The 20,000-nt window shown below is 46.8% G+C and overlaps 2 protein-coding genes across 5 annotated transcripts in view; both read right to left on the bottom strand.

Moving 5' to 3' along the window:
- flncb (filamin C, gamma b (actin binding protein 280)) overlaps window positions 1–7,824 on the bottom strand; it is an 80,455-nt gene extending 72,631 nt beyond the window's left edge. For 2 of the 4 annotated variants that reach the window (XM_030353120.1, XM_030353122.1), the window contains exon 1: window positions 6,909–7,824. In XM_030353120.1, the coding sequence (XP_030208980.1) occupies window positions 6,909–7,293 (385 nt within the window). In that variant the 5' untranslated portion in view covers window positions 7,294–7,824. The remainder of the gene's footprint in view (window positions 1–6,908) is intronic. The other 2 variants (XM_030353123.1, XM_030353124.1) reach the window with 2 other exon arrangements.
- A 1,768-nt stretch (window positions 7,825–9,592) lies between these two features.
- The window catches only part of LOC115541474 (sarcolemmal membrane-associated protein), a 14,228-nt gene continuing 3,820 nt past the window's right edge, over window positions 9,593–20,000 (bottom strand). Inside the window, exons 4-7 of the mRNA XM_030353217.1 lie at window positions 19,779–19,908; window positions 18,368–18,596; window positions 17,715–17,849; window positions 9,593–13,027 (exon numbers count right to left, since the gene is read on the bottom strand). Coding sequence (XP_030209077.1) covers window positions 12,926–13,027; window positions 17,715–17,849; window positions 18,368–18,596; window positions 19,779–19,908 — 596 coding nt within the window. The 3' untranslated portion in view covers window positions 9,593–12,925. The remainder of the gene's footprint in view (window positions 13,028–17,714; window positions 17,850–18,367; window positions 18,597–19,778; window positions 19,909–20,000) is intronic.

Raw genomic sequence — 20,000 nt, 5'->3', positions numbered from 1 at the left:
TCAGTGCATCAGCAGATGCTTTTGGCCAAATGAACAAATCAGGGGTTAGGGATATCGCTCAAGGACGTCTCCAGGTAGGCTGCAGACATTGGGGTCGGAACCCCAGTCCCAGTACCTTTCAACTGGGAGCAGGACATCCTAGCTACTGCACTATCCTGCCCCTACTCCCTAGATGTTCTGCCCCCTGCCCCCAGCATAAACACTCGCTTTGATCGTTCTCATCCTCACTTGGGCGGCTGTTGTGAATGAAACGGTCCGATACACGAATACAGAGACGGGTCAGTTCTGGCGTATATTTGGCGCATTAGATTCATGTCTCTGGTCATACGAGGGAGGTAATCCAGAACCTGGTTGATTGGGAGAGGTCGGTGTGTTGCTGCCGTGATGCTTTAGTTGGACTTCCTGGGACACTTCCGTGCACATGGGTTCAAACAAGCATCAATCGTCTCAAAATGTGGATCCCCCATCTTCATCTCCACCATGAACCCTTGAACTCTGTCAACCCTGGGCCTTCTCCCACTGGACCCAGATAGACACCAAATGCTAAGCTACATCGGCTGTGTGAGACTCCATTATAACACTCCATTGGCCGGTCCATTCCTAATTCCTTGTATAACTCTTCTTTCCTTTCGTAAGGATTATGTTAAGGCCGGCCTCTGGGACAGTTTACACTTAACCAAACAAAACCTGAAAGTTCGGAAATAAAAAAACTCCCATGAACACACAAAACCGGGCCAAACAGGTGTGGGTCATTTAAGGTAGCTGTGTGTTCTGCCCCATCAATTGCAGGGTTAGACCTTATCCTGTACAACCACATCACCGTGGGGGGGGGGGGGGGGGGGGGGGTAAGGTGATGTCACTTCCTGAGAATGTAGAGAGTCCAGGTCCTGAGTTGGGCCTGGGGCTGCATCTGAAACACTACCCAGACATGCTGCTCACTAATGGTGGAATAACGTCCATCCCACACATGTCATCCACCCCTGTTTGATGTTTATCCCTTCCTTTCTTAACCCCTCGACAAAGAAAAACCATCTGGGATGAATGATCGCAGGGTCCTTCCCTGGTTTAAACACTAAATACTCCAAATCCTACAGCTTATTGACCAGGCGCCGCGGAGAAAGCGCAGAACACAACCCAGGGAAAGGTCTCTAGTACATGTGCTGTCCCCGCTGCCTCTGTTCGTATCTAATCCTTAGGCCTTGCAGAGCGGCTTCTGCTAATGCTGCCGTTTTCTCCGTAAACCATGAGGTCATCGCCACTGTCCGGAAGGGCCAGGGAAGGAAAGGGGGGCGGGGGGGGGGGCAGTCTGGAAACTTTCTCGGGGCCCTGGAAAGCCAACCGCCCCTGACGGCAGTAGAAAGCGTGTTTGCGCTGAAGATTGATAATTAAAAAGAGAAACAGAGCGATTTCTGGAGAAACAGAGCGATTGCTTGTGTGCTGGCCTGCGGATTAATGAGGGGATTTCACATTTTCGTATTCTTCATTACTATTAGAAGATATTCTAACCAGCAAAACTCATAAACTCGGAAAAATCCCTGGCTTTGGGCCTGACGTCGAAATGAGTTAAATGAGATAAATACAAAATGACAGTTGAACCTCTGCGATTTAGGGCCGGAGCCATTCCCCATTAGCGTCCACACCTGGCCCAGTATCAGGCATTACCTACTTATTCAACTAATGCCTCGTTATACTGCAAAACACAATTACAGCAGATGCCAAAACACAGAAAGAACTGCTCTGGGCAACAGCGGAAAGGTAATGGGCTTCAATGAGATGGCACAAAGTAGAAGCTAGCCTCCTTGATTGTATCAGATGGCAAGCGCTAAGCTAGCCAAGTTTTCCCATTTGTTACACAAAAACGTGTTACACAAAAACGTGTTACACAAAAACGTGTAGGGATGCCAGCTCCCCGTATAAACAGTGACACACTTAAGGACCAGCATTCTCTGGTCCTTACAGAAACGTCAGGAAAATAAACTGTGGAAAGGGTGATGACATATTCTGAAGTGTTTCTCCCCCACTTCTCGGCAACATTTAAACAACACTGGGAACTGTAAACCATTGCAATTGCGCCTTCATCGGAAAACTATCAGCCAACACATTTGTTTTTGTGCGTTGTGTGTTTCAGCGTCTATCTGTAGTCTCCGGTCCATTCATCAGAAGGCTATCAGGCAGGATGCGGTCCGCTTTGTTGTGATTTGACGGACATTTAAAGCCCTTCCATCATCACAAAGTCATCTAAAGTGACTGGTGTTAGTGTGTGTGTGTGTGTGTGTGTGTGAGGATTATGGGTGGAGAGGATGGGGTAATGATTTGTGTGCGTGCGTGCGTGCGTGCGTGCGTGCGTGTGTGTGTGTGTCTGCATGAGTACATCTGTGTGTGTGTTGCTGGCATTGCCAGGACATTCTTATGCGCTTATTGCCATGGACACATGGCAATAATTAGGTACATACATAGAAGTCAAAAGGGAGAATGACAAAGCAAGAAAGAAAGAATAAAGAAGAAGGAAAAAAGGAAGAAATGAAGGAGCTGAATAAAAAATGACAGAAAGTACAAAGTGAAAGGAAGAAATAAAGAAAGTAAGGGAATAAATAAGCAATGAAAAGAGAATGAAAGAAAGACAAGTGGGAAGAGGAAAGAATGAAAAGAGAGACTTGGAAGAAAGGAAGACAAAGAATGAAAGAGAGAACGAAAGAAAGATAGAAAATCTGAAGTATGCAGAGTGAATTCCAGCAGTCAGTCTGACAGTAAGACAGCCTCCGATTTTCTGAAAGACTCCTCGCGTCACAAGCACACCTCGGTGTCTGACTCTGGCTGTGATGAGAGTCTGTTGTCAACCGTTTCCTGCTCCATTGTCCTCCGCATGTCCACGAGCCACAACCACCTCCCAGCTGTCACGAGCCGCTCCTGCACTTCCTGCTCTCTTGAGTCTGTCGGCTCGACAGCGCAGCGCAACACCACTTCAGAACACTTTGCTTTATTGGCCAATAGGACGGCCCCGTTGAGCGGCTGGCCCGCCCCCAGGTTCACCGCATTAATCCTCTGGTATTCGTCCTGGAACCTTCGAGAACTTTAACTTGGGGGAGTTTTCAATCGTAAAAAGTTGCTCTGTCGTAAGACAGGACGGTCCCTTAGACTGAATGAATAACTAAAGAACGACAAAATGAACAACTCAATGAATGAACGGATGAACGAATAAATGAATTAATAATACAACAGAGTGGATTCTAGATGCAATGACAGTGTATGACCCTCGTTAAACCTTTAGAGTCGAGGGAACTCCACTTCAACGTTGGATACTTAATGTGGGGATTAACTCCAACAACAGAGGATCCTGAACCCTTCAACTGTTTTCTGTGGGTGGTTCTTCACCCGGACGTCGTGTGTGAAGACCGGTGAGCTCAGCCCCCCAGACCCCGCCTGAGACCCTGCCTAGGGGGGTGCATGCAGGTCCCGCCCGCACTATTGTCCCTCCGACCCCCCCCCCCCCTCGCCCACTCGGACCCCCCCCCCCCCCCCCCCCCCCCCCCCCCCACACACATCTATTTTACTCCTCCGTGCCCCCCGCTCAGCAACTTGCCAGCAGTCCAACCACACACACACACACACACACAGACACACACATACACATGAATGCACACATGCACACACACACACACACACACACACATGCATGCACACACACACACAGACACACACACACCACTCCTGACATAGACTGTGTGTCGGGTGGGGGGTCTATTTTTGGCACCTGTTAGCAGAGGCAGCGCAGAGCTCAGCTGTCTTGGCCATCAATCAACCACACACACACACACACACACACACACACACACACACACACACACACACACACACACACACACACACACACACACACACACACACACACACACACACACACACACCTTTCAATGGTAGCCCCTCACACACACATTCACATACACATCATTTTGTGTCTGTGTCTGTTTCTCTGTGTGTGTGTGTGTGTGTGTGTGTGTGTGTGTGTGTGTGTGTGTGTGTGTGTGTGTGTGTGTGTGTGTGTGTGTGTGTGTGTGTGTGTGTGTGTGTGAGTGTGACATGAATTCCTGCTTGTCTCTCTCCTAGTCTAGCTTAAAGGGAAGTAGGTCTGTGAGGTGTAGTGGTTGTGTGTGTTTTGTTGTGTGTAGACGTGTGTGTTTGTGTGTGCATGTGTGTGTGTGTGTGTGTTTTGGGGGGGGTTTGGGGATAAGGAAATAAGAAAACCAAGACAGCTACAAAACAAGGAAAGTGGAACATGGACTTCCTTGCGGTCGACCACAGCTGTCGCCGGGGACGACCTGACCGCGTTGCTGTCAGACGCTGAGATACACACACACACACACACACACACACACACACACACACACACACACACACACACACACACACACACACACACACACACACACACACACACACACACACACACACACACACACACACACACACACACACCCCTTCTTTGCTGTGTCATACGTGCAGGCCTAACTCTACACATGTGTTTGTGTGTGTGTGTGCGTGTGTGTTAATGTGTGTGTGTGTGTGTGTGTGTGTGAGATTTCCCAATGTGTATTTTTGTGTGTGTGTGTGTGTGTGTGCTTGCTTGTTATTGTGTGTGTGCGCTCGCCTGTCATTCGACACTCTTTCCTCACCGCAAGTGGGGGAAACCGCATAACTCCCCCGCCCCCCCCCCCCCATCCCCCCCACCCATCCGCCTTCTGGAAGCATCCATCTTTTCATCAACGGCAGTCATCACAGTCCGTCGGGGAGTGGAGCGGAAGTCTTTCACACATGACTCGAGACCAGCACCACTCATATATAACCTTTTGCAGAACCGTTTATTGATTCGGGTCAGAGTTGTGGCGCATTAGGGAATCAAACTCATCAAAGTGAAGCTACTCCCTCAGGGAGAGATGGGTTAGCTAGCCCTGTGTTTAGCAGCCTTGGGATGCTTGGTTTATATCATTCTATATCAGTCTCTTCCAACAGATCAGGAAGAAATATACTGTAGCTCTAAGGCCTAATCTTTGAATACATACAGTGTGTAGATGTATTTTTTTTCAGTTTTGGTAAAACTGTAAACTAACTTTTGAGAGAGAATATCAAAAACATTATTAGATGATTTGAATACAGGGCAATATATATTGATTCACTGTTTGCCTGAACTTTATGCTTGAAAAAAACGATTTCAAACGCCCATTTAGCATAGCAAAACCAAATGGAACTCGTCAAGTCAGAAATGCAATAAACAAAACAATCCACCCAGGCTTTGAGGTTTGAGAGCGACATCGGAACCCATAACTGATCTCAGGTCAACGTCACGCGTCACAGCGCGATCAGACCTGATCCAGTGTCTGTGGGCTTAAATGAACCCCAGGCTACGGGAGTCTTACTCTGACAGCCTGGGAAGCAGATGGGCTTAACCAAGTGTTGAGGTGAGGTTTAGTAAAAGTACACTCACTCACACACACACACACACACACACTGACACTCACACACACACACACACTCCCTTGCATGTGGCTACAACACAAAACATAGGCTCCATCCATGCAGGGAACACGCAGAGAACAAAGAGAGTAAAGAACAAAGACAAGAAAAGATGTTTGACCGGTAAACTGGTATTTCTGATACAGTCTCTGCACCAGCCTCATTACATGTACTGTCAAACACACTGGTCCTAGATCTACGTACTAAGAAAGTACTAACCAAGTACTATCCAAATTGAATGTTTCACTTCGACAACCATATTTCTTTGGCAACCAGGTGACATAGTATGGGGATATATACTCTATTTAATTTGGGTATTTTATTTTCAGAAAGTTCAGAAAGTAAAGTTTACCCTGTGGTATCGACAATGGTGTTGAATATCGATATTTTCCTAAATTATGTATCGAGGTAAGAAAATCCAGTATTTTGACAACAGAACAACCCGGTGAAAAGATGACTGAAGAAACATAGACTGAACCAAGCCAAACAATAACCACTAGTGCAGTGACTTGTCCTTTGCCAACTGTTGAATAACATAACATTAATATACAACCTGTTCCTTTTGTCTTTGGTCTCGCCAGGAGTTAACCTAATAATCAGTTTGTAAAGTTCATCTCTGACCAAATAACATGAAAGGAAAGGCTTCATAATATCAAGGCATAGGCCTATAGTCCTACCTCTAAAAACATGAAAGGCGTTCTGCTTGTTATTAAAGTTTCCATCCCGTAATTTTCTACAGTGCAGTTCAGAAGCCTCGTAGAGTGTTATAAGATGTGGAAATATAACTGGATTAATCATGTGTGGAATCTAATTATGGGGTCTGTTAGGCACTAGAAATTTGCAAGGGAGCTGTTGTTATACATATACTTTTATCCTCAAACTCATCGTATGTATCGTGTCATTTGCAATCTATACTTTTCGTTAAGGTCCAGTCCGTAACCAAGCTATTATCGGTGTGTTTAGTTATACATAGCGCGTCTGCGCTGCTCTACGCATGCGTCACTTTGATTAGACGGCAGCAACACACGAGGAGCAGCAGGCGCCCAATATGAGATATTTTCCACGTTCCGATGCTAACTGCAGGGGTAACTCCTGGTAAGGCGCCTCTGGCCACAGCCACACAGTCCCACGGTCAGGGGGAGAATCCAAATGTGTAGGCTCAACGTGCACCACTGACAGAACGACCCTTTTGTTTGTGTTATGGGAACTTTTACAGCCTTTCATTCAGCATCCACACTCGCCTCAAACACGCCCTCTAAACATCGGCTTCATCAAGAGCTGAGGTAAATCCCGGCTCTTTTTTTGGGAGTTTTGGATCACCTCCCCACGTTCCCAAAGTAACGCATAATCACAGAGTAGACGCATTGGCCCATAAACGCGCGTTGGAAACTTCCACTCACCTATGGAGACCAGCCTGATGTGTTCCCTCTCGAGGAACTCCAGCGCCACGGACACGTTCTCCAGCTTCATCTGCCTGAAGTTGGGTCTCAAGTGGTACTTTCTGTACATTTTCTTCTGGCTCAGCGTCTCCAGCAACCCGATGAGCTTCAGCCCGTCGCTTAGGTCCTTCTGCAGGTCGTTGATCCGCTTGCTGAGGCCCTTGAGGTGCTCGTTGCACCACCGCGTAAAGGTGTTCTGCTGGATCTTCTTCCACGGCGCGTCCTCCGCCAGGTCCTTCTCCGTGGCGGGCATCTCCTCTTCCTCCTCGCCGTTGTTGGTGGTGCCCTGGTAGTACTGCGGAGCAGGCTGCTGCTGCTGCTGCTCGTAGTACGTATTGCTCAGCATGTTTCGCGGTTTGAGTACCACCTTTTTTTCGGAGTTGAGTGGACGCGGGCTGAGCGCGTAAAAGTGGAAGAAGGGAGGAAAAAAGAAAAGGGAAAACTCGGATGGGACGGTGCCAACCGCGTAAACCCGCCAGGAGTAAGGGAAAAGGGAGAAAGTAAAACACCGGGGGAAGGGGGCTGTCTTTCACTGCTTTCAGAGGGGGAGGCCAAGTGGTCAAGACAGTGCTGTGAGTTGCTTATGAATTGAAAGGATCAGTTTAGTTTAGTGTTGGTCCACTGCGACTCATCTCGGCTCGGGTCCCCCTGATGGAGTAAGAAAAGTTAGAAGAGGCTTAGAGAGAGAGAGCCGAAGATGAACTGGTTCGCTGGATCTCCTGGTGGGTGGGTGGGCCAGGGCGGCTCCGTGCTGCGCCTTGCTGGAGGTCGACAGCGCACATGGGGGGTGGGGGGGTTGGTCCGGCTGAGAAGACCGTTTCACGCGAGAGGGCTGAATGAAGTGCGGGAGCGAAGAGGGTGTTTTTTAAAAAAAAGCTCGGCGCCGCGAGACTTCGCGTCACGATCGTGGACTTCCAGGAATGCCCCTGTCATGCCTATATCCAATAACAGGATGGGACGCTGTTTAATCCTAGGGAGATAGCGAAACGCACCCCCATTGGGTGGCATCACACAAAGTGGGCGGGGCGACCCAGTGCTCTCTTAACCGTTGTGACACCTCAACTTATTTTTAGTTTCCCCAAGTGGGGCGAAAAGGGGAGGGAGATGGGGTTTGGGGGTGGCTTCCATGTCGTAAACTCCCCTGAGCCCCAAGAAGACAAAAATGAGTTATGTAGGCGAAAGGCATGACATCATCTTTCGACTTCTACAAACAAGGCAATCCATTATTGGAGCGTGCACTCACACACACAGACACACATACACGGACAGACTTGCACACGTGTTTGTGTGTGTGTGTGTGTGTGTGTGTGTGTGTGTGTGTGTGTGTGTGTGTGTGTGTGTGTGTGTGTGTGTGTGTGTGTGTGCGTCACACACCATGATACAAATGACATCTGTGTAATGGATGGTGGGCCTTTAACCTACCTCAGATGTGTATAATAAGAAAGAACAGACGGGTCGCGTTAGCGATGTGTAGACCCTCACTGTGTGATACATCACACTAAAAACGCGATGTGGACTTACTGTGCGATGCCCTGAGAGACTTCGCCTGAGGACACTGGCACTACAACGCTGTCTGTTATAAAAGCCCTCACTGTGTCACAGCCTCGACGTTTAGCGTTGAGCCTAAATAATAAGATACCTCTTTGGCGAAGACCATGGAAGCTTCTGATCAAAATAACTGTTTGGATGGCATGCAGAAGCACTTACAAGAGGTAGAGAGGGAAACATAACAGTCTGACAGCAGTCTAGTGTGTGTGTGTGTGTGTGTGTGTGTGTGTGTGTGTGTGTGTGTACTACTACAGACACTGACCTAATGCTGTTGGAACAAGGAAAGACCCATGCGACATAACGTGTGCATCCACACACTTTCTGAGAGTCATTAATACACACTGACACTCTAATAGACGTTACACACACTCTCACAGACATCAATACCCCCCCCCCCCCCCCCAGCATTTCCCTCTTGTTTGGGTGATGTCATCTCTCTAGTTAGCAAATCCTGAAATAACAAAAAAAAAACACAATCAATTAGTCAAATGAAGGAATGGTCCCTTAAAGGTCCTATGATGGTGTGTGTGTGTGTGTGTGTGTGTGTGTGTGTGTGTGTGTGTGTGTGTGTGTGTGTGTGTGTGTGTGTGTGTGTGTGTGTGTGTGTGTGTGTGTGTGTGCGTGCGTGGGGTGGCACACTGTCCTGCAATCTATTTGTGTGGAAGTACTTCAGAGTGAGGGCTTTCGCTATATTTATAGTTCAGAAAGAGACAGGATGTATTTAGGGAACCCCGCTAAAAAAACGATGACGTATTAAAACACACAGAGCCAGCACATTGCACTACCGCGGGGCTGGATGGAACATAGCGTGTACGTCAGCTATTGACGATATTGGCGCAACTTCTCTGTGCCATCTGTGTGGTTGTCTGTCAATTTGGTTAATTCAGTGTAAATAATTATATATTCGAGAGCTCGTGGATGAAACCAAAAATAAACACTGACTGTTTTGAGTTTGAGTTGAGTTATGGTTTGTTAATAGTCTAAAAACGCAACCGTTTGAAAAAACACGTTCGCCTAGAGATGCAAGTCTGCTGCCACCTTGTGGCTAAAACCAGCAATATTGCAGTGAATATTGAAGGAATTCACACACAAACACACAAGGATAAAATGTCTTTAATCTTTCAGTTTCATTTACAAAATGTACAGAGTTATTTTGACAAAGTTTTGTTTTAAACAAGGATCAGACACAAATAACATTCAAAAGTACAGAAAAGAACAAGCGACAGAAAGAAAAATGACCTCCTGTGTCCATGTCAAAACATGACCCTGGGGTCAAAAATATTTGTTCAAATGCCACAAAATCCAGGTGTATTCTTGAACCAAGAAAAATGATTCTCTCCCAGAAAGAAATATGACTGACTCATCTTTGACAGCGACACAACACATTGATTCAAACGTCAAAACAACAAGCATAGATTTATCCTACACACACACACACACACACACACGCACACACACACACACACACTTACACACACACGTCTCATTTAACACTAACCAGTTGTATTTGATATACCGGAAGTTAATATACACTGCCCGGGTTCTACACATTACCCCAAAAGTAGCAAGGAGGGCAACTCACAAGATCTAACAAACATAGATTCAAATAAAACTCAAACAATCTGTTCCAGATTTCGATACAGAGGGAAACAAAAAGATAACTGCAGATTTGGATTACATTCACCAGATTACGATCAACATAAACTAGACAACGGAAACACATCTGACGGACAGTAATACTAATAAAACACAAATCTGTGCAGGTGGATGTATTCTACGACTCAATGAATCCCCCTACAGCTGAGGTAAAATATACTGAATGTAGATGCATTTACCGTGCATGCTGTTTCGACCACAGGGTATCTGCTCATCAAGGGCCATGCAACGATGCTTCTCTGGGTCTAACATGCAACAGATAGGTCTACACAGAAGGTCTGGCGCTCCCCGAGGACTGGATCTATAAGGTTACTGCAAACAACACAGTGGTTGGGGAAAAAAATACTGTAGTGAGCTGTATGCAAATACTGTGTGCAAATGTCCTATCCTTTTGAGTAATACTTTTATATACTTGATCTTCACTCTACTATTTACAAAACAGTACAAATGCTACATATCTGTTTAGAATATTATACAGATGGATGTACATGACGACAAGCATGAGATACTTCCATTTCTTAGTAGTATTAACTGTCGGATACATTAATGCTTGAGCAAGTGGATAAGATACTGAGATGCATGATATACGGCATAGGCCTTACTGGAGTATGCCTTTGTGCGAGTACCTTAAGGTAAGTGTATGCAAGGTAGCTGAGACCATAGGAGACCATTTGATTATAATCGGATTGAGCCAAGCATGCCTTTGTGCTAATTGTGCGATTTCACCCAAATTCAAGCAAAAAGAAAGCTACAAACCAAAATAAGATATAACGTAAAGTAACTAAATCCATGAAACAGTACAGATTAAATCATGCAAGGACAGGTTTATTCTTATAAAACGTGCGGTAAAAATGAATAAAACCGTGAGAATATCTCGGGTGCACTATCTAGGAAGATCCTGGCAGCATAATCACGTAATCCCATCAGAAATTTAACGTCATACAGTAGATAAATAACAGAATGCAAATCAGATCATAATAACAACAACGACAACAACAACAACAGCATTCGAGTTTGTAGGGGATGTAAGAAGAGGAGCCATACAGTGTTCGGTGAGAAGCCAATGTCACAAATAAGCTAATGTTTACAAGACGAATACCAAGCCAAACAAAGAAACTGGAAGTTGTGTACAATTTTAAATTCAACACCATTTGCTAGTAGAAACAGTAGGAAATGTCGGGTCGTATTGATTGCATTTTATTGCTGGAACTCAATAGAAAATTGGAATGTCCTTTATTGTTTGTTAAAGTCTCCGTTTGCAATGCAGTGCAGACAATTGTAGGCTACATTCAGCTATATTTTGTGTTCATGGAGAACTAGGTATGATCCCACAGAGGTACTGCCACAGCGTCCTGTATTTTTTGGTAACCTTATGGTTGTGTTCACCTCAAAATAACAATTATAATGTTAAAAAAGATTACTTCAACCGAAAACTGAAAACCCACAGAAAATAATCCATACAAAAATATCCATCTGAATCTTTAGGCAGCTCTGGGTATTGGTCCAAGCTTAAGTCACGCCACACTTGTATGTTTAATGTATGAATTTGATTATTATATATTTTTTTTCAATTTTACATCTAAAACACAAACATGACGTTAGCGGTATTTATGTTCCCAGACAAATCTGGCGCCAAATTACACCCTCTAGTGGTCGAATTGAGTACAAACAGATTGGCCTTATTGAGTTTGAATGTTGCGTAGGTATGCAATGAACCTATACTCTAGGAGGCCTAGTGCCAAAATACGTCAGATTTGACGCAAAAAGAGATAATAAAAGGCATGTATTGAAGAAAATCTACGCGCAAATAACCTTAGAAACGGGGACAGTGCTACTCTTTAAGCTGACAGTGAATTCTGTTTATTAAAATCATTTTCGTATTCCCCTGCATTTCACCTCCAAAAACTGGGCTAGCGAATTCCAGTAAGCCTATAGGCTACAGACTGGAGACTTTATAAAGCTTTAAAAAGATCGCTTTCTATAATTGTTTGCGGTTAGTACTTGCTATAAATATTAGCTCTGGCAAGAGTTGTTGTTCTTTAGACTGAGAGGATTATAAATCGCCGATAGGTAACGATTAGAGAGGGGTAGGGATTTATACACCATAGCACGATAAGTAACAGTTTTTGGAACATTTCCTTAAGTCTTCACACTCCACAGCATTTTAATTTAACGAGAAGGCCTTCTGGGCTATATCCATCATAAGTGTGATGTAATTCATTAAAGTAAAATAAGGCGAACCATGGGTTGCTTCAACAACCATAACTCTAACTTTAATGACACCCGGTAATTACTTAGCCTACTGCTAAAAATAAATAAATTGTGTACAGCTTTGTAAAATCAAATAAACAAGTTTTATCCTACAATATATATATATTTATAGGCCTACATATAAAGTCTATCATACACTTGTTGTAATTGACCTAATAATCCCTCCTAGCATACTTCTACCACACGTTCACTCACGACATAACACACTGACCGCTACGCTGCGGGCTGAAGACGATATCGGGAAGACGGGCGTGAGACCACAGACGGCGGGGGGGACGCTGGAAGGCTCGGGGGGCCATGCGTAGTAGCCTATGTTAGCGGCTAGCGCCGCGTAGCCTACTGGAGCAATTAGCGCTGTTTAGCATGAAGCGCCGATAGCATGAAGCGCCGATAGCATGATGCGGCGACGTAGCTTTGAAAAAATGTGTGACATAGAGAAAAAATGAAGGAAAAAAAGAGTACTCCGTTCGTCGCGCTGCCGGAAAGTTCCGTTAGCCGTGCGCTCACGCCACCGCCCGCATGATGCCAGAGACCACTAGGGCGACCACGGCTGTCATGGCAACCGCCCCCGCCACCGCCAGATGCCAGCTCTCGCTCTTGTTCCCCTGTAAACAAAAATAAATATATGAAAGAAAAAAAAAGGAATGATACAGTGATGGCACCGCCGTGGGGAGGGGTCATGTTGGGTCACCTTCCTCCTACTCTCCCTCAATGACGTTTTCTATTCTCAATTGAAGCCTGCCCAAACCTGGCCCTTACAACACATAGAACCTAATACATTATCATTATAATGTGTTGATAATAGAATTATTACAGCACCTATATAATGGGCATGATATGCTAGATGCTACAGTAGCGTTATTTGTTCGATCTATTTCATTGGGGCCGGCACATTTTCAACTGAATTAATAAGCATCAGGTATTGCAATTCTTTCCCCCGGGAACAATATATGACTGCACGGACGAGTGGTCTGAAATGTTCAAATGGATTTCAAATTGAAGTGCAGTTGATGTGATATTCGCCATCAACTGCAACTGCATTCGCCGTATTTGCAAAGCGTGAAGAGATTGTGATGCAATAGGGTTAGGGTTAAAATAGATGCTCTTTGAATGATTGTTTTTTTTGGAATGATTGGTTCAAATCCCGCTCGGGTAAAGTGTGGTACACTGAACAAAACGCACAATGCACTGAGAGATCTCAGCTAGAACGCATCTACACGTCGGAAAATATAGTGAACAGCCATACTTAAAACGAACCCTTCAATAGTTTGGATTTTGGATTCTTTGATTTGGATGGATTTGGGGTCTGTTGTTTCCGACCCGTGGACGTAGACCACCCTTGTGGGTCACTTGTCAGTCCCCCCTTGTGAGGCCGCCCTTGTGAGTCTCCCCCTTGTGACTCCCCCCTTGCGACTCCCCCCTTGTGAGTCCGCCCCTGACATTCACATGAAGTGTTCGTGCCGCTCTCCTCGTAGTGTTTTCCTGGCGCCGCTGCGTTTCGAGAGCGCTGATACAGCCGAGCAGGCCGGCGTGGATCCTCAAACAAACAAAGCTCTCGCGTTCCAGGGAGCGTGCGAGCTAACACCTAATCCCTCCTTAACAGCCCGTCTCCCATCCAGAGGAACGTTCACTCGATCTCCTATATGCTGCAGACCTCAGTGATCACAGAGGCAGTTTGGGGGGGGGGGGGGACACTAGTGCATTAGTTTTGCCGAGAGGGGTGGGTTTATCACAACACTACGTCTCTATAGACACCAAGCTTGCTGTCCTTGTGCGAAAGGTCGAAGGTCGAGCATAGAACTGGATGTCCAAGGGGAGGTTATGAATGTGCTCAATATGTGTAGGTGTGTAACTCTTCTCATTACTAGTCTAGCATATCGTTAGCCTCGTAGCATAATTGCCTTAATCTATCTAACCTACCTCTACTCTCCTAACGCTGCTGATTCAAACCGTGACTCTTTGGCTATACAGTATCCTCAGCCAAACAGAGTGCCTTTAACATTCCATAATCACTATCTGCCGAAGTCATCATAAGTGTTGACTTGGGCAGGAGCTGTGATGCCAAGTTCCCCATGAAGCCAAATAGGGTGAGCCTCCAACTAGCAACTGCCAGGAAACGGTACGAGGGAAGCTAGCATCAGGGAATAATGATTCGTTCAATAGCAGAGGCTCGAACAGTGAGACACAAGAAGCAGAATACGCGGACATCCAACCAACAACAGGCCTGCTGTTGTGAGGAAGCAGTGGTGGCCGATGGAGGGATAAACAGGGCTTTGTGCCCGAGACCTTTTACAGTGACACACACACACACACACACACACACACACACACACACACACACACACACACACCTTACTTGCCAAACTTGAAAAGGCTTTTAGGGATCAACACAGCTAAGTATGAATTCTAATGGAGACATTTGGTTGCATCAGCACAACCCACTTTTTCGTTAATGGCTTCCAAAATCGTGACAAAAGCAGACTGCACCTGACCGGGGACAGACGTACTGGCATTGATTCGTGACAGCTCGAAAAGCACAGGAGGAGGAGTGAAAAATATCAGGAAGAAGAATATTATGTGTAAAGAAAAAAATCTGATCACAATAGTGTTCTTGCTTTGCAATTACACATACAAGAAGAAGAAGAAGGAGAAAAAGAAGAAGAAGAGGCAGAAGAAGAAGAAAGGGCGTGGCCCTACCTGGTCCCACCCCCTCTCTAGGACGCCAGCTCCTCCCAACAGCACCATATCAAGGCCACTATTACAATCATTCCTATGAAGGGGACGGAGAGGGCTGGGGGCTCGGGTGGAGGAGGAGGAGAAGGAGGAGAAAGAGAACAGTTCTGGAGAGGGGAGAGGTGGAGTGCAAGGAGGAGGGGAGGGATGGTGGGAGGATATAGGAGGGAAGGATAAGAGGTGAAAGGATAAAAACAAACAGAATTGCGTAATTAAAGAGGCACTATGTACTAGACTTCTTTTGTGAGTTTGATGCCCCCTAGTGGTTGAACGTGAGGGATCGTCACACTCAAATGACATCGTATGGATATCAAAATTATTGATGGATTACTTATTTACATTAATAGATTGAATTCAATACAATGTTTGTCCTTTAGAAGGCTCACCAAATCCAACGAGATTAGACGAAATACAACAAGTAATTTCTCAAGTCCAACTCATAGCAGAAGTCTAGCGTTTAGTTCATCTTTAAAATGAAAAGAAATATTGACCACTAATGAAAAGAAATGCAGCACAGTGCAGAATGAGGAAAGGAAATCAAAACAGAGGTAGAAAGAGGTCATGCACTTTGACAAACATACAGCCTAATGGATATTCTGCAGCGGAAAGGTGACTAAATGCAGGGGAGGGATCGAGGCGACTGAGATGATACGGCAACGCAAAAGCAGAGATGACAAAGATCGTCAAGGACAAGACGGAGACACGTGCCGATGAAAGCTTACACCTTGTGCTACATGAATCTGTCGCTGATGCTCGTTAGTGCCGCCTTTTCCCAATGTTTCACGTGTCAAAGACACAGGGAATGCTTGGCTGATTGGCAGCGCTGGTGTGAGGATAAAGGTGTAGATAAAGGATAAAGGTGCTTTGAAGGGTGAAGGTTTTTTTTTGAAGGGTGGTTTGTTTTTATCTCCAAAGGTAATGTTTACCATGGCATGATGTGATAAGAGTGGTTCCGGATGATTTGAACAGGCTGTTTTTTGAGTCATCTGCGAACGACATCGTTGCTTTTGGGGGAGTGAACAGAATTTAAATAAACGCTATCCTCTACACTACCTTTACAATGTGTTAGACGCAATGCGGGTCACTGCGATGTGAAGAAAGGCGTGAGACAACAGTTACGTTTCACAGTAAGCCTCATGCAAAAACCGCGACAGCTTTCCAGCCCACGGACTTCGGAAGATTGGTTCTTGACGACTACCTTTTGTAACTCCTAAAATATGCAATAAAGACAACACCTACAGGCCCCTCGCTTGGCAAGGTGGGAGAGAGTCCATGCCAATGTCCACGGGCCCAATGACTCAAGAGCAACGCCAAAAGTTTGACTTTTGAGAGGCCAACTGAGGGACAATTTTTGCCATTCTGTCAGTCTAGGGATGCGAACGGTCTAGCTTAAGAAGATAAGCGGTCGGTTTAGGAATGCTAGCACTTAGCTTAGACATGCTATTCGTTAGCCATGGATTAGCTTCAGCTAAAAGCCTAAAGGTGCAGGCGAGTAATTTGAGCCATCAGGCAAGAGACTGGAATCACCAGTGTGGGCAGGTCCGCCTCACTGAATGGTTTATTAGTAGATCTCTGTCACCGTCTCCGGTTTGGTCTCTCATTTCCAACCGATGCCATCTGATTAGCCAGCCACCGGCCCGGCTAATAACCCGCCTGTCAATAGTCTTATTTTTAGCACCGTCCCCTGAGGAAGAAAAGGCCCGCTCCGAGACAGATGGATGGCTTCTGGACAAAGACGAACACACTGCCCATTGTAGCGAGACACATTTGGAGGGGGAGAATAAGGACAGCATGGCCTGGCTTAGCTCCGTACAAACACCCAGCTGCTACATACACCAGCAGAACCACGGTGGCCACCGACAGACAATGAAGCGACAAAAAACAAGTGTGGACATCCAACAGTGTTTTGACCAAACTGTTACTGACCCACATGCACAAAAGCAGAAAGCAACTGATGTCATGGCGGAACAACCATGAGTTCATAGAACGCTATCAAACACAGTAGTTAAACTACCTCACAGTCATGTCAACTCATTAGCAGATTATCAAATCAATGTGACCTTCTACCTACCTTCGGTCAATACTGACTTTGTTTAAGGATGTGTGGCATCCTGGAAACCCCAAGCTACTGCAACAGTTAAGGGCTGATTACGGTCCCACGTTCACTCATCGCAAGGGGTTTACGGACCCCTTACGTCCTTGCGGTCCCTCCTTGCGTCCACCACAAGGGCCGGACGCGCGCCTCCAAAAAAATGGTAACCTTCCGTCGAGGCGACGCAACAGCAAGGGCTGTGATTGGTCTGCTTACTAAAACCCGACAAAGAACCATAAAGGTTTACGACTGCGTCGAAGCGTCTGCGTGGTCGTTGCGTTGCGTGAACGTGGAACCATAATCAGCCCTTTACTCTATAACATTTCAACCTAGTTACGACTCCCGTCTTTTTTCTTTTGCTTTATTTGTACTTGGATTAATTATCCACCTACTTCATTCATCTTCTACCCTTTTCTTTTTCGGTTGCGATTGATGTTTTTCCCCATCAGCCCCTTGTGAACCCTCACCTTTACCGTGCGCCCCACCAGCTCCTCAAGCTCCGCCCTGCAGCAGCGCAGCTCCTGGTCAAGCCCCGCCCTCTCCCGCTGACTGCTGTCGTACAGCGTCTGTAGCTCCACCAGCTCCTCCTTCAGCCCCTCACACTGACGGACAGACAGTTGGACAAAGTATGAATAAAGATTATTAACAACCGACACGAAAGGTACGTTCACACCAAAAATTAAGGCGTGCAATGTCTCCAAAGACGCGAATAAAGGCAAAGTGTCCGGGACCCGTGTTCTCGTGAGAGCACGCGGCGCCAATATACACTTTGCTTTTGGTGTCAACTCACAGTAAAGCTGTGGGGAGGCGGTTACAAAAGCGGCTGAAAACCAGGAGGCGGTTGCCGCCCACGTGAACGCGCACAGATTTTGCCCTACCGTTCAGCTTTCCCCGTGTTGAAACTTTCGGCGGCAGCAGCAGCCGCTTTTGAAAACGCCTTGCCCTTCACACCGCCGCGCTGAACCCTCCGGCAGCGAGGCGGTTATAAGGGCATTTGCCGCGCGGCGGTGTGCAAACACCTTAAGACTCTCCAGGGCCAGGCGACGACCTTCCACTGGACCCCATACAGGCTCGCCCACGACCCCCCACCAAGGCGGAGAACCCCCCCCCCCGCGCTCACCTCTCTCTGGACCTCCTGCGCCCTCTCCTCGGCCTCCCGGAGCTGGGCCTTCAGAGCGCTGACCTCCTGGCCGTCCCCCGCCGGGGTGCTGGGGGGGTCCCGGGCGGGCCGGGCGTTGGGCTGGCGGGGGGGCTCGGCCTGGGACAGGGTGATGTAGCCGTCGGTCTTCACCAGGTCCTCCGCGTCGGAGGGCTCCTCCTTCAGGGCCATGTAGATGTCGTCAGCGCGGCTGCCCGGTCAGCGAGGGAGGGGGGGGGAGACGGCGTGTCACAAAAACACCCGACACTGGGATAAGCAACACTTGATTCGGTGGCTGCTTTGATTGGCGGATGGCTCGACCAATCAAACGCCTTGAAATGCAAGTCCTCTGAAGATATATTTGCGTGACAGTTTTCTTTTTTTTCTGCTCCTGGCTGGGATGAGGAGTTACTTGGACCAAATAGTGGTACATATTTTTACTGTCTTCAGACTCAGATCATTTCACCATTCCTTATCTCCCATCCTCTGACACCCACCAACCGGTATCACCTTGCAACCTTATACCCTCCTCCCCCCCCCCAGGTCACTTATTCGTTGATATTCAAAGATCACGACTACCAAACAGCATTTAGAGGATTGGATACACTCCATTTCAGTCCTCCAGCCTGTGCCGCTTGCCCTTCACAGCGGCAGAAATTAGCATGTGTGGGCTGACAGTTCCAATTAACACTAATTGGCAACACCTGACGAGGGCTGTGTCTCAACACGGGGGACACATCCTCCGGTCTATGAAGGTGCGGCCTTCGTAGACCTCGAAGGGCCGGACCGAAGGCCGAACAAACATTTTTTAAATGAGACGGTCTGGCCTACGGAGCATTTCGAGTTTGCGTAACAAGACGTTAACACCCTTCACCCTGCGTGACGACGTGCCGCTCCTGTCACCTAGCAACCCTGACGGCTGCGGTTCAAACCGGACGGCGGAGGAGAAATATGGAGCCGTTATGTAATAATTATATAAATAGAATATAACTTTAATAGTTTAACGTTATATATGGCTTGTGTCAATGTCATTGAACTTTGACAATGAAGTTACAAATTTAAAATAGTATAAAAAAATGTTTTTACATAGTTTTGTCAATAAATATGTCATTTGCGGCAACTGCCGCTTCTCTCTCCGACGCCATTTCTGAAAAAATCCAACGCGGCATGAATCTCGGGATACGTTGGGCCGTGAAGGATCCAGACGGTGGATCCCTCAAATCCCGGAAAAGAAGGCTGCATTCGTCGGCCGCATTTCAAGGAGCCTTTTGAAATGGGACAGCCTTGACGCGTCGCAGCGACGCAATCAGCCTTCGAATGCACCCGTCGAAGGATGCGTCCCCTGCATTGAGACACAGCCAGAGTGGGGGGTTTGATTGGCGGGTCCCCTTACCTGGCCTGCTGCTGCGCCTGGTCCTGCTGCAGCTTTTTGAGTCTGCTGGTCAGCTCCAGGTTGTTGTTGGCCAACGACTGACAGTCTTCCTTCAGGGAGCGGTATTCCTCCTTCAGCTGACTCATGGCGCCTGGTGAAGCAGAAGTATTAGCATACGTCCGTCAAACTTACTGCAGGGTCAATATACGCACACGCACGCGCACACGCACGCGCACACGCACA

Source organism: Gadus morhua, chromosome 4, assembly GCF_902167405.1.
Source record: "Gadus morhua chromosome 4, gadMor3.0, whole genome shotgun sequence".
NCBI classification, from domain to species: Eukaryota; Metazoa; Chordata; class Actinopteri; order Gadiformes; family Gadidae; genus Gadus; species Gadus morhua.
This window is presented reverse-complemented; position numbering and strand designations above follow the sequence as displayed.